The 13,043-nt window shown below is 46.0% G+C and overlaps 1 protein-coding gene across 1 annotated transcript in view; it reads left to right on the top strand.

Moving 5' to 3' along the window:
• The window catches only part of LOC112266486 (nck-associated protein 5), a 163,203-nt gene that overhangs the window by 97,212 nt on the left and 52,948 nt on the right, over window positions 1–13,043 (top strand). The window contains exon 6 of the mRNA XM_042296645.1: window positions 10,474–10,564. Within this exon, the coding sequence (XP_042152579.1) occupies window positions 10,474–10,564 (91 nt within the window). The remainder of the gene's footprint in view (window positions 1–10,473; window positions 10,565–13,043) is intronic.

Here is a 13,043-nt window from a genome sequence, read left to right as displayed (position 1 = left end):
ACTCACAGCCATCAGACTTTGCTGTTCCATTCACAGCCATCAGATGTTGCTGTTCCATTCACAGCCATCAGATGTTGCTGTTCCATTCACAGCCATCAGACTTTGCAGTTCCACTCACAGCCATCAGACTTTGCTGTTCCATTCACAGCCATCAGATGTTGCTGTTCCATTCACAGCCATCAGACTTTGCTGTTCCACTCACAGCCATCAGACTTTGCTGTTCCACTCACAGCCATCAGACGTTGCTGTTCCATTCACAGCCATCAGACTTTGCAGTTCCACTCACAGCCATCAGACTTTGCAGTTCCACTCACAGCCATCAGACTTTGCAGTTCCACTCACAGCCATCAGACTTTGCTGTTCCACTCACAGCCATCAGACTTTGCAGTTCCACTCACAGCCATCAGACGTTGCTGTTCCACTCACAGCCATCAGACGTTGCTGTTCCATTCACAGCCATCAGACTTTGCTGTTCCATTCACAGCCGTCAGACACATTAGCGATGGATTGGAGACGGTTAGACTGATAATAAGTGTCAGTTCTATATTTAAACCACCCACATTATTAGAGGGTTTGTTTGTTTATGATTTTATATTTCTCTGTCCCCACCCTCCCTTGTGCCGCAATTAACCGAGTTACAGGAGTTCCAAAGTAGTCAGGGAATTGGAATGATTGAGTTTATTTAGGGGGATTAGGGGAGGTTTTGAAATGTTATTTAATTTCAGAGGCTGATCAACTTGGAGAGGTTATTCAGATGAAACAGTCTGTCTATCATTACTGTATAGTGGTGACAGAGTCGTTAGTGGGAGGGGAGATCACTGATCAAAAATATACTTATTAGCACTGTGTAATCTATGTCTGTAACCAAGACCTGATACACACACCCTACTTTAATCTGCACTCTTAAATCACTGACACGCGTGCGCACACACACACACACACACTAATTCACTTCCGCTACGGATTAACCATGTTGGTTATGATGATATTTTACAGGCATACTAAACGAGGTCAGATTACAAGCCTGTGTGAAAGTAGGGCATCCGTTGGGTCACACATGATCAAGGCTTTCCTGTCTTGCCATTGTTCAAAGGGCTGCCGTTGGGTAGGATGCAGACCAGCAGACTGCCCGTGGCACAGTGACATGGAATATGCAGTGACCTTATGGAAGTTGTATGGATCTGGTGGCGGTGGCACTCGTCAAGCAGGCAGGCAGGCGCTGTCTATGGCGTAAAATGAACACCTGTCCACACATGATCAGGCACGTAGACTGATACGCATGGTCAATGCATAGAGACACTTGTGCCTTAATAGCCGCTACTAAAGTCATTTATTTCGAGGGTTGAGCCAGTGAGGTTTCTTTCTCCTCTATAGCCGTTGCTATTGTGTTAATGGATGCTTCCACCTTGTTCTGTTCATTTTGGATCCTTTTCAAAAACCTTATCCCGAATGCTGATCAATAAAAAGTCGGTTAAATTCGCTGCTCTGTTTTGATTGTTCACAGCAGGTCATTTCATAGGGGATTTTGAGAGGCGCTCTCCTATTGTTACCTCATCACAATGTCGACAATAAAGGCGCTAACATGGCGTCCGCTCCAAAACCTGGCCAAATTATTTTAATACATGGCTCTGGGTATTGCTGTACAGATGTATAAACATTTTTGAACTCAACATGGGAGCCACATCTAACTTGAAATGACCCTGTACTTCATTACATAGTAGCAATGCCAAGCACAGTAGATGCTTATGATAGGGAATGTACAAGGACCTCAGCAGGTTGTGTGTAGAGGGGAGAGAACCTGACCACAAGCCACCTTCTCCTCTCCATGCCCCAAGAGGAGCATCCAGACAGGGGGAGGTTTGAGGAGGTTGGGGGGGGCGCAGTTGCGGGACTGCTGTGCTCCTGGCTGTTGTAACGGTTTTCCTCCTCTTCTGAGGAGGAGTAGGAAGGAACGGACCAATATGCAGCGTGGTAAGTGTTCGTCATTTTAATCAATAGTACTGAACACTAAAAATACAAAGTAACAAAAAGAACAACCGAAACATTTCCGTCTGGTAAACTACATACAAAGACAGAAAACAACTACCCACAAATCATAGTGGGAAAACAGGCTGCCTAAGTATGGTTCTCAATCAGAGACAACGATAAACAGCTGCCTCTGATTGAGAACCATCCCAGGCCAAACACAGAAATACAAAAACATAGAACAACACATAGAATGCCCAGCCCAACTCACACCCTGACCAAACTAAAATAGACATAAAAAAGGAACTAAGGTCAGGACGTGACAGCTGTGCTGTGGAGTAATACGATTCATCCTGTCATCCTCCCTAAGTGTCTCCTCTGGGGCCCGTCAGTGATATTCTGTGCTGCATGTGGGCCGCACATGCTACCCTTCACACGCAAATATGCAGTCACACACACACACACCCACATAACCCTACCGCAGATCCCCTGGGAGCCTCAGAGGGCTAGAGGCCTCTGCTGGGAGCCCCTTGGCTCACTGCTAGCTCACTGCTAACTGCTTACTAATAACTGTTTCCTATGCTCCCAGCTCACTGCTAACTGCTTCCTATGGCCAGAGATGTACACGTGGAAAAACATAATGGATTTGCTTGAACACCAACCTCAACTAAAGGAGGGAAAAGAGGTGGAAGAATTAACTCAAGTCTTATCCGTATGTCCGTGCAGTGAGTTTTTGGTCGCATGTTTGTGAGAATTGTACCCTATGTGACACGGTACTTCACTCAAATGAAATGAAAATGGTGGAAGCATCCTGGAGGTTGTCGTTATCTCTCTCAGAAGAATAGGAGGCTATAAAACAGTGACATGACTGCCTTGGCCTGCCTGGCCTCTGACTGTCTCACTCGTCCCTTTGATGTCCTCCTGCCTCCCCGTCATGCATGTCTCATTGTCAGAGGTCAAAGGTAACTTGAAAGAGCCAGTGGTCCTAGGGTTTAAGGCATTTGTAATGCTTCCCCTGTGCTAAAGGGGAACGATGCCCCCCCCGTTTTCCGCTTTAAACAAAACTGGATGTGTATCGCTTGGTCAGAGAACGAGTGCAGAGACGCCAACAGCATTTGTCCTGAGGGCTTTATTAGGGGTCCAGGTCTCTAAAGTGCCTTCTAAGGTAGGAGGAGAGGGTAGAGGCCAGGAGAGTCCCCACTACAATGACCCATTCTGGTCGAAAAAACACAAAACAAAAGTTTGAAAGAGGATAAAGAAGTAGCTTAGCTTAATCTATCGGCCTGCCGGGCAATTACATGCATTTATAGAGGTGGAGGAGATTTAGTGGAAATAAGAAAAAGAGTGTTCAACCGGGAAAATGGAACTTCGCAATGCTGAGTCGGATAGTTTGGGTGAGTTTTTCAGGAGCTGCTGCCAGGTGAAGATAAGGCGATAATAATATTTATCCATCAAGTCATGGTGACCCCTCGTGACCCCAATCCAGCCACAACCTGATGATTGTTCCCTACTCTTTTTTTTTTTGTGGGAGGGGGGCTCAAGACTTTTCAAATTCTGCCTTTGTCGAACCTGGTTAATGGGGGGTTTGGGAGAGCTCAGCTCCTAATACCGTGTTGATGGAGTGAGAGTTTGGACCATGGCTATTCCCAATGAGCCCGGAGGCTGCAGTAGCCAGATAGATCAATCCAACCCGCTCACGGTCTCACTCTTTCTCTATCATGGTAATATGTGTCCTGAGAAATACGTCTGTTTGTCTTTGTCTGTCTGCCCGTCTGTCAATTTGTGGGATTATTGCTTGTGCACAGTATTGACATGACGACACAGCAGTCACTTACATAGCAATAGAAAGTGCTGGTTTAAACTCAGCCTCCCTAATTCCTGGCAGCTAATAAAGTTCCACATGTCTGCTGTCCATCCATCCATCCATCCATCCACCCCTCCACCTATCCATCCCTCACACTCATCCCAGGCTGAGTGATCCCTATCCTGGCTTCCCCCCTGTGGCCACAGACCTGATCCCTGGTCGTAGCCTAGCCTAGCTTCGACACAGCAGGGGCTGTCCTCCTCTAGCTCAGGCTTAACATGGGACATATGGGAAAGGGTTTCCCTCCCCCTTTACTTCTCCCTCCCTTTGGACTTCCCTTACCAGACCATGATCCTGACTAGGACAGCTAATGACCCCACCACAAGGCAGGATAATGACCCCACCACAAGGCAGGCCACCTCATAGAAAGCGAGACTGGTTGAGACTGGCCTGTGGGTTGTGTGTGGTTCATGATTCCAAGCCAGCGACCAGCTAACGGACGACCATCCAAACATGCTGGCAGTGTCTGTTCGATGGGAAAAGCACTCAGGCTTGTATGATTGTTGACTGGCCTATTTTAGCGGACCCACATTTTGATCTGTGTCTGGGTCATCCGGTGACACTGAGTGCTGAGAGCAGGCTGGCTGGTCCGTCTGCTTGTCCCCATGGAGCTTAGGGAAGTGTGCACGGTGTTTGTGGCATTGTTTAGGAGAAAGGATGTTTGTAAGAACCCCAACGGACCCAAATTCAGCAACATGGGGTAAGTTGAGGCAATCTGATCAGTGTGAGCGTTTTAAAGATCTGTGTGTGTGTGTGTGTGTCGTTCTTTTGCTAAATCCTTGGTTGTGCATGAAGCATTGTAAGAGGTACCTCTGAGAACTAATTTAATTTCACTAGTATCCGTTCTACACCCGGAATAGCGCTTGATAGTTTTTATTGACAGGTGATAAAAATGGCGTCCCATTTGAAGTCTGGACGGCGGTGAACGTTTTCATGGCTTTAATGGCAGGAAGCTGCAAATCTGTGTGTCAATGTTTGGGCCATCTGAAAGCAGCTGAGACATGAGTAATGTGAGACACAGGAAGCAGGGGAGACCACCACACAGGGTGCTCTACCTCTAACAGGCCAGTTTGGTCCATCAATGGTTTGCATGTTCTGATGACTTGTCAAACACACCTCATTCAGCTCATTCAGACATCTGGCTTCCTTTCCCCATTGGATTGTGTGTGTGTGTGTGTGTGTGCCTGATACCTGGGGCTGGAGATTGATTGGAGACTTAATTGTACTTCCTGGCTGTTGCCGACGTGTTTGAAATTCAGCTGTTGCAGTCTGGGGGTCAAACGAGTCAGGCTTTGCTTTCTTTAATCCATCCCTCCATCCTTCCCTTCCTCCCTCTTCTCCAGCGAGGTCCTCAATAGAAGGTCACATACAACCACTGAGATTGTAACCACATTAAGGATGTTTTGAAATTGTCGATGGATTACAGTTAGGATCTTAATCAAAGTTTATTATTAGAGATAAATGAAATAAACACCCAGGATCTTTTAAACCGTTCTCACTCTATTTGATTACATATAAACCATTCATTTTTTTAAATTAAAAAGCATTATGCGCTCAAAACAACCTTGTGGATCTCCCTCCCCTGTCCTCGCAAATTATACTACTAAATAGCTTCAGAAAACACAATAATTCCTAATCAGTACACCATCAAAATGTGATTATCAGGGGTAATTGTCCAAGACAGTCCTATTTGTGATGCTCCCCCAGATGAATCGGAGGGAGAAATGTGGTTAGAATTAATGGGAGCTAAACTTGAACCCGCCTTTCAAGAGGACGACAGAGACAATAGAACTAAATGTTATCTTCAGGTCACTGTGTGTGTAGCTAATCTCCCTTAGTCATGTATGGTGCTGAGGAATGAGATGTGTCATATGTAAATTGTAGGCTAGTAGCTGAAAAGATACCCGATAAAGATTTGTTTGGCTTCCTCTCATATGTAGCTTTTGAATGCCAATGCTGCAGCATTTACATCATGTCATAGCGTTACGACATGTCATAGCTTCATGAATTGTCATGGCATTACCACGCCATGGCATTAAATCGAATCAAATTGGATTTTTCACGTGCTTTGTAAACAACAGGTGGATACTAACAGTGGAGTGCTTACCTACGGGCCCTTCCCAACAATGTAGAGAGAAAAAAAGAGAAATACTAGAAAAATAATACGAGGAGTAAATACACGAGTAACGACAACATGGCTATATTCCCAGGGTACCAGTACTGACTCGATGTGCAGGGGTACGACGTAATTGAGGTAGATATGTACTGTACATATACAAGTAGGAATAAAGTGACAGATAGTAAACCGTAGCAGCAGCGTATGTGATGAGTCAAAAGATAGTGTCAAATCAAATCAAATCAAATTTTATTTGTCACATACACATGGTTAGCAGATGTTAATGCGAGTGTAGCGAAATGCTTGTGCTTCTAGTTCCGACAATGCAGTAATAACGAGCAAGTAATCTAACTAACAATTCCAAAAAAAACTACTGTCATACACAGTGTAAGGGGATAAAGAATATGTACATAAGGATATATGAATGAGTGATGGTACAGAGCAGCATAGGCAAGATACAGTAGATGATATCGATACAGTATATGCATATGAGATAAGTATGTAAACCAAGTGGCATAGTTAAAGTGGCTAGTGATACATGTATTACATAAGGATGCAGTCGATGATATAGAGTACAGTATCAACGTATGCATATGAGATGAACAATGTAGGGTAAGTAACATTATATAAGGTAGCATTGTTTAAAGTGGCTAGTGAAATATTTACATCATTTCCCATCAATTCCCATGATTAAAGTGGCTGGAGTAGAGTCAGTGTCATTGACAGTGTGTTGGCAGTAGCCACTCAATGTTAGTGGTGGCTGTTTAACAGTCTGATGGCCTTGAGATAGAAGCTGTTTTTCAGTCTCTCGGTCCCAGCTTTGATGCACCTGTACTGACCTCGCCTTCTGGATGGCAGCGGGGTGAACAGGCAGTGGCTCGGGTGGTTGATGTCCTTGATGATCTTTATGGCCTTCCTGTAGCATCGGGTGGTGTAGGTGTCCTGGAGGGCAGGTAGTTTGCCCCCGGTGATGCGTTGTGCAGACCTCACTACCCTCTGGAGAGCCTTACGGTTGAGGGCGGTGCAGTTGCCATACCAGGCGGTGATACAGCCCGCCAGGATGCTCTCGATTGTGCATCTGTAGAAGTTTGTGAGTGCTTTTGGTGACAAGCCAAATTTCTTCAGCCTCCTGAGGTTGAAGAGGCGCTGCTGCGCCTTCCTCACGATGCTGTCTGTGTGAGTGGACCAATTCAGTTTGTCTGTGATGTGTATGCCGAGGAACTTAAAACTTGCTACCCTCTCCACTACTGTTCCATCGATGTGGATGGGGGTGTTCCCTCTGCTGTTTCCTGAAGTCCACAATCATCTCCTTAGTTTTGTTGACGTTGAGTGTGAGGTTATTTTCCTGACACCACACTCTGAGGGCCCTCACCTCCTCCCTGTAGGCCGTCTCGTCGTTGTTGGTAATCAAGCCTACCACTGTTGTGTCGTCCGCAAACTTGATGATTGAGTTGGAGGCGTGCATGGCCACGCAGTCGTGGGTGAACAGGGAGTACAGGAGAGGGCTCAGAACGCACCCTTGTGGGGCCCCAGTGTTGAGGATCAGCGGGGAGGAGATGTTGTTGCCTACCCTCACCACCTGGGGCGGCCCGTCAGGAAGTCCAGTACCCAGTTGCACAGGGCGGGGTCGAGACCCAGGGTCTCGAGCTTGATGACGAGCTTGGAGGGTACTATGGTGTTGAATGCCGAGCTGTAGTCGATGAACAGCATTCTCACATAGGTATTCCTCTTGTCCAGATGGGTTAGGGCAGTGTGCAGTGTGGTTGAGATTGCATCGTCTGTGGACCTATTTGGGCGGTAAGCAAATTGGAGTGGGTCAAGGGTGTCAGGTAGGGTGGAGGTGATATGGTCCTTGACTAGTCTCTCAAAGCACTTCATGATGACGGATGTTGGGCGGTAGTCGTTTAGCTCAGTTACCTTAGCTTTCTTGGGAACAGGAACAATGGTGGCCCTCTTGAAGCATGTGGGAACAGCAGACTGGTATAGGGATTGATTGAATATGTCCGTAAACACACCGGCCAGCTGGTCTGCGCTTGCTCTGAGGGTGCGGCTGGGGATGCCGTCCGTGTGCAGATGTTCCGGGTAGCTATTGGTTAACTATTAGAATAAGCTGTTCAGCAGAGCATTTACAACTAGTCCTGGACATTCCTGATTCATAGAATAGCATTCTGACCGTCACGGTATGGTGTCAGGCACCTTGTAGCTCAGCATGTACTATGAAGTCAGACTTTGTCACCTCTCTGCAGTGGCTTCCATCCATATCCATGGTCCCTTTATCCCCCTCGGCTCTCTCTCTCTCTCTCTCTCTGCTTATATGGTGCACATACAGGACCCTGTGACCAAACAGTCTGGGGAATCCGACGCATGTTGAAGTCATTCCCTTCAAATCAGCACTGGAAGCCTTGTGTGTGCGAGTGTGTACGAGCGTGTTTGCTGCAGGGGAATTTTTCAGCCCATATCTCCTGGCCAGGTTGTAGATTCAGAATGGGCCTGGGCGTGTCCAGCATTGCTTGTTGGGACTTTTGAGGCACACCATGTGCTCTCGTGATCTGCCCTGAATCAGCCCCTATTAAAAATACACAAAGAGACCCTTTCAGGTGCTGGCTAGCCGCAGCCACCAGACCTCCGGCCTAGAGCCCCTAGTCCTCATCCACAACACAGGCCAGCCAGAGGAGAGGAACATCAAAGGCCCCCATCATCCTGTCACTTAGCCATGTAGAGGTCACTGGGGTCAGACCACTACCTCTCTACACAGTGACGTTCTGTCTGTCTGGTAATGTGGCGGAGAATGTGGAGAATCTGATTTGAATATGTTTTTTTTTAGTGAAGAAAAGATTTTGAGGGAATGAAATAGTGAAATAAAGTTGTTTTCATGAAGCAGGATTTTATTTTATTTTTTATAACCTTTCATAATACAGTATCAATGTAAATATTGGGTAAGTAATGCCTTTGCTCTCCTATTCATCTAGTGAATCAAAGTAAGGGCCAGGAGTTATTCCTTACGACATGATCTGACCAGTAAAAACTCATGACCCTGGTCATACTGTAGACACACTGGTAGGTTTGTGCAGAGGCTGACTGAATCCCACTGTGTTTCAGCTCAGCCATATCTGCTTCCCAACTAATATTAAGTCAATCAACTCTGAATGAGTCAGTTACCACATGTTGGTTACTTCCAATACCATACTAATCTGATTTAGTATGTCATTCAGTCATAAAGTCCTTGACCTGGCCTGACTACAATGTCCCAGTCCCACACCCCTTATCCCTGACCACAGTGATTAAGGACAGTGTCCTAAGCAGCGGGCTACAGCAATCTGCCATAGACCTGACTACTCACTCAGCCTCTCAGTCAGTCAGCTAGCTAGGCCTGATTATAGCCGGCTTTTCTCTGGCTTTCAACTCAGCCTGCCAGATTGCGTGGCTACTACGATGGCAGAGCACAGCCCTGCCTACGCTGAAGCCGCGGCTTTGCCGTCGTGCAACAGTTCAACTGTGAAAACCGCGATGGGAAAACAGGCAAAATCTCCCTGATCTCAGATGTAAGAACAAAACAACAAACGTGACTGAGTTGTCTTCTCCAGAGTGTGTTAAAGCCTGAACAATTAACAGTGTCAACTGTCAACTGTTGAAGGGATGATCAGAAGTGTCACCACTTAAAGGTGACTGACACTGACAGGGAACTCAGTGAGACACAAGTAGTTTTCCTAATGCTGTCAAGATAACTTGATGTTATCTGTCCTTTTGCTGTCTCTTTGCCCATGAAATGTTGAAATGCCGTTCCTAAGATAGTGCTCTTGTGACACACCCATCTGTCCATCCTATGGTTATGTACCTGGCTACAGTAGGTCCCTGGCTAGGTCCCTGGCTGTGTCCCTGGCTTTGTCCGTGTGATGATTTGGAATTCGACTTCGTTTTAGCAAAGTCTGGCCTTCTCTCCCTGCTCCACAATGGTATTCCTCTCCTGAAATGTCACTGTGGTTTCATCGCTCCATCTCTTTGTACTCTGACTTGTAGGCCTATTTTCAGCCGGGTCAATGGAGGGAGCCCTATCCTAGACAATCTCCCTAAAGATCCAACTCTCACTGGATGTGTTTAAAAAAAAAAACTGGAATAGGCCAGGGGAGAATGTAGAGCAAAAGGTAATACCATTGTAGTAATTCATATGGGAATCAGGGGTGAGGTGTAGAATATTGATATAGGCTGTGGTGTAAAAGTCTCTGGTTTGCATTGAGAGAAATCATTATTTGGCACAAAAATCGAGGCACAACAGTAATCACAAGTCCCATAGAGTCACTGAGGCAGAGGCAGGCAGGCAATACTCTGCCTCAGTGGATGCACTTCTGAACCTCCCCAGCACCATATGTACCCATTCAGCACCACATTGTGTGGTGTACCACATACTGTGGTGGGAAGGGACTGGGGTACGATCCAAAACCCACCGTCCCCTCTTGTGTTGCTGGCTCTAAACCAATCTCCCCCTTCTTCTTCCGTCTCTGTTTGTGTGTGTGTGTGTGTGCATGTGCAGGATGGAAGAGACAGTGCGGACGCTGCTGCAGAACCAGGGGGTGCTGGAGCAGACAGCCGTGGACACTGTGGACATCATGAAGGCCTACAAGGTAACACCGCACTGCTCAGCACTCCCCCAAAATGCTCTTTATAAAGCCAAACCGTAGAGGCTTGTGTAGGAGGAATGCTTTGTTTGGTAACACAGCATTAGAATAAATTGTTGTTATTCACCATCAATTAGGAGTGTGTGTGTGTGGGGGGGGATCAGCTTTAATATTGCAGATGGATTGTGGCTTTTATCTATGTAATTGTCTGTATCTTTACCAACCCCACCTATTGTTTTGTAAATATACACCACCATTCAAAAGTTTGGGGTCACCTAGAAATGTCTTTGTTTTTGAAAGAAAAAAGAATCTACGATAATCTACAATAATCGAGAATTTCAATGAGCATTTTTCTACTGCTGGCCATGCTTTCCACCTGGCTACCCCTACCCCGGTCAACAGCAACTTGCCCAAGCCTCCCCATTTCTCCTTCACCCAAATCCAGATATGTTCTGAAAGAGCTGCAAAGTCTGGACCCCTAAAAATCAGCTGGGCTAGACAATCTGGACCAACCCTTTATAAAATTATCCGCCGCAATTGTTGCAACCCCTATTACTAGCCTGTTCAACCTCTCTTTCGTATCATCTGAGATCCCTAAAGATGGGAAAGCTGCCGCGGTCATCCCCCTCTTCGAAGGGGGACACTCTAGACCCAAACTGGTACAGACCTAAATCTATCCTACCCTGCCTTTCTAAGGTCTTCAAAAGGGGAGACACTCTAGACCCAAACAGATCAGCCACCCTCAAAGTCCTAAATGATATCATAACCGCCATAGATCAAATACAATACTATGCAGTCGTCTTCATCGACCTGGCCAAGGCTTTCGAATCTATCAACCACTGCATTCTCATCGGCATACTCAACAGCCTTGGTTTCTCAAATGACTGCCTCGTCTGGTTCATAAACTACTTCTCAGATCAGAGTTCAGTGTGTCAAATTGGAGGGCCTGTTGTCCGGACTTCTGGCAGTCTCTATGGGGGTGCCACAGGGTTTAATTCTCGGGCCAACTCTTTTCTCTGCATATATCAATGATGTCGCTCTTGCTGCTGGTGATTCTTCTCTGATCCACCTCTACTCAGACGACACCATTCTGTATACTTCTGGCCCTTCTTTGGACACTGTGTTAACAAACTTCCAGACAAGCTTTAATGCCATACAACACTCCTTCCGTGTCCTCCATCTGCTCTTAATTGCAAGTAAAATTAACTGCCTGCACCCGCCCGCCCGTCTAGCATGACTACTCTAGACGGTTCTGAATTAGAATATGTGGACAACTACAAATACCTAGGTGTCTGGTTAGACTGTAAACTCTCCTTCCAGACTCACATTAAACATCTCCAATCCAAAATGAAATCTAGAATCGGCTTCATATTTCACAACAAAACATCCTTCACTCATGCTGCCAAACAAACCCTTGCAAAATTGACTATCCTACCGATCCTTGACTTCGGCGATGTCATTTACAAAATAGCCTCCAACTGCAAACTGGATGTAGTCTATCACAGTGCCATCCGTTTTGTCACCAAAGCCCTATATCCTACTCGCCACGGCGACCTGTTTGCTCTCATTGGCTGGCCCTTGCTTCATATTCGTCGCCAAACCCACTGGCTCCAGGTCATCTATAAGTCTTTGCTAGGTAAAGCCCTGCTTTATCTCAGCTCACTTGTCACCATAGCAGCACCCACCCGTAGCACGTGCTCCAGCAGGTATATTTCACTGGTCATCCCCAAAGCCAACTCCTACTTTGGCCGCCTTTCCTTCCAGTTCTCTGCTGCCAATGACTGGAACGAATTGCAAAAATCTTAGTCTTATATCTCCCTCACTAACTTTAAGCATCAGCTGTCAGAGAATCTTACCGATCATTGCACCTGTACACAGCCCATCTGTAAATAGCCTCTCACCTACCTCATACCCATATTGTTTTTTTTTTTTTGTTCCTTTGCACCCCAGTATTTCTACTTGCACATTCATCTTCTGCACATCTACTGTATCACTCCAGTGTTTAATTTCTAAATAGTCATTATTATGTCGCTATGGCCTATTTATTGCCTTACCTCCCTTAATCTTACTACATTTGCACACACTGTATATAGATTATTCTATTGTGTTATTGACTACGTTTGTTTATCCCATGTGTAACCCTGTGTTGTTTGTGTCGCACTGCTTTGCTTTATCTTGGCCAGGTCGCAGTTGTAAATGACAACTTGTTCTCAACTGGCCTACCTGGTTAAATAAAGGTGAAATAAAATTTAAAAAGATACAAAATTTGCATCATAACGGGAAATGGAGGTATGGCAGTATACATTTCAATTAGCCTAAATCACGCATTAGCTAGATTTCTTGTGGGTGAACGTAGGGAGTATAACTATGGCTGAATCCCCTATTCCTTATGCAGAGCACAAGCGTTGACCAGGGCCCATAAAGTATTTAGCACTAGGCATAACAGGAACAGGGTGCCTTTTGCGGTTTAGAGTCTCTCTCAGCG

The sequence above is a fragment of the Oncorhynchus tshawytscha genome, linkage group LG14 (genome assembly GCF_018296145.1).
Source record: "Oncorhynchus tshawytscha isolate Ot180627B linkage group LG14, Otsh_v2.0, whole genome shotgun sequence".
NCBI lineage: Eukaryota > Metazoa > Chordata > Actinopteri > Salmoniformes > Salmonidae > Oncorhynchus > Oncorhynchus tshawytscha.
The sequence above is the reverse complement of the archived record's forward strand: the minus strand, read 5'-3'. Positions and strand labels throughout refer to the sequence as shown.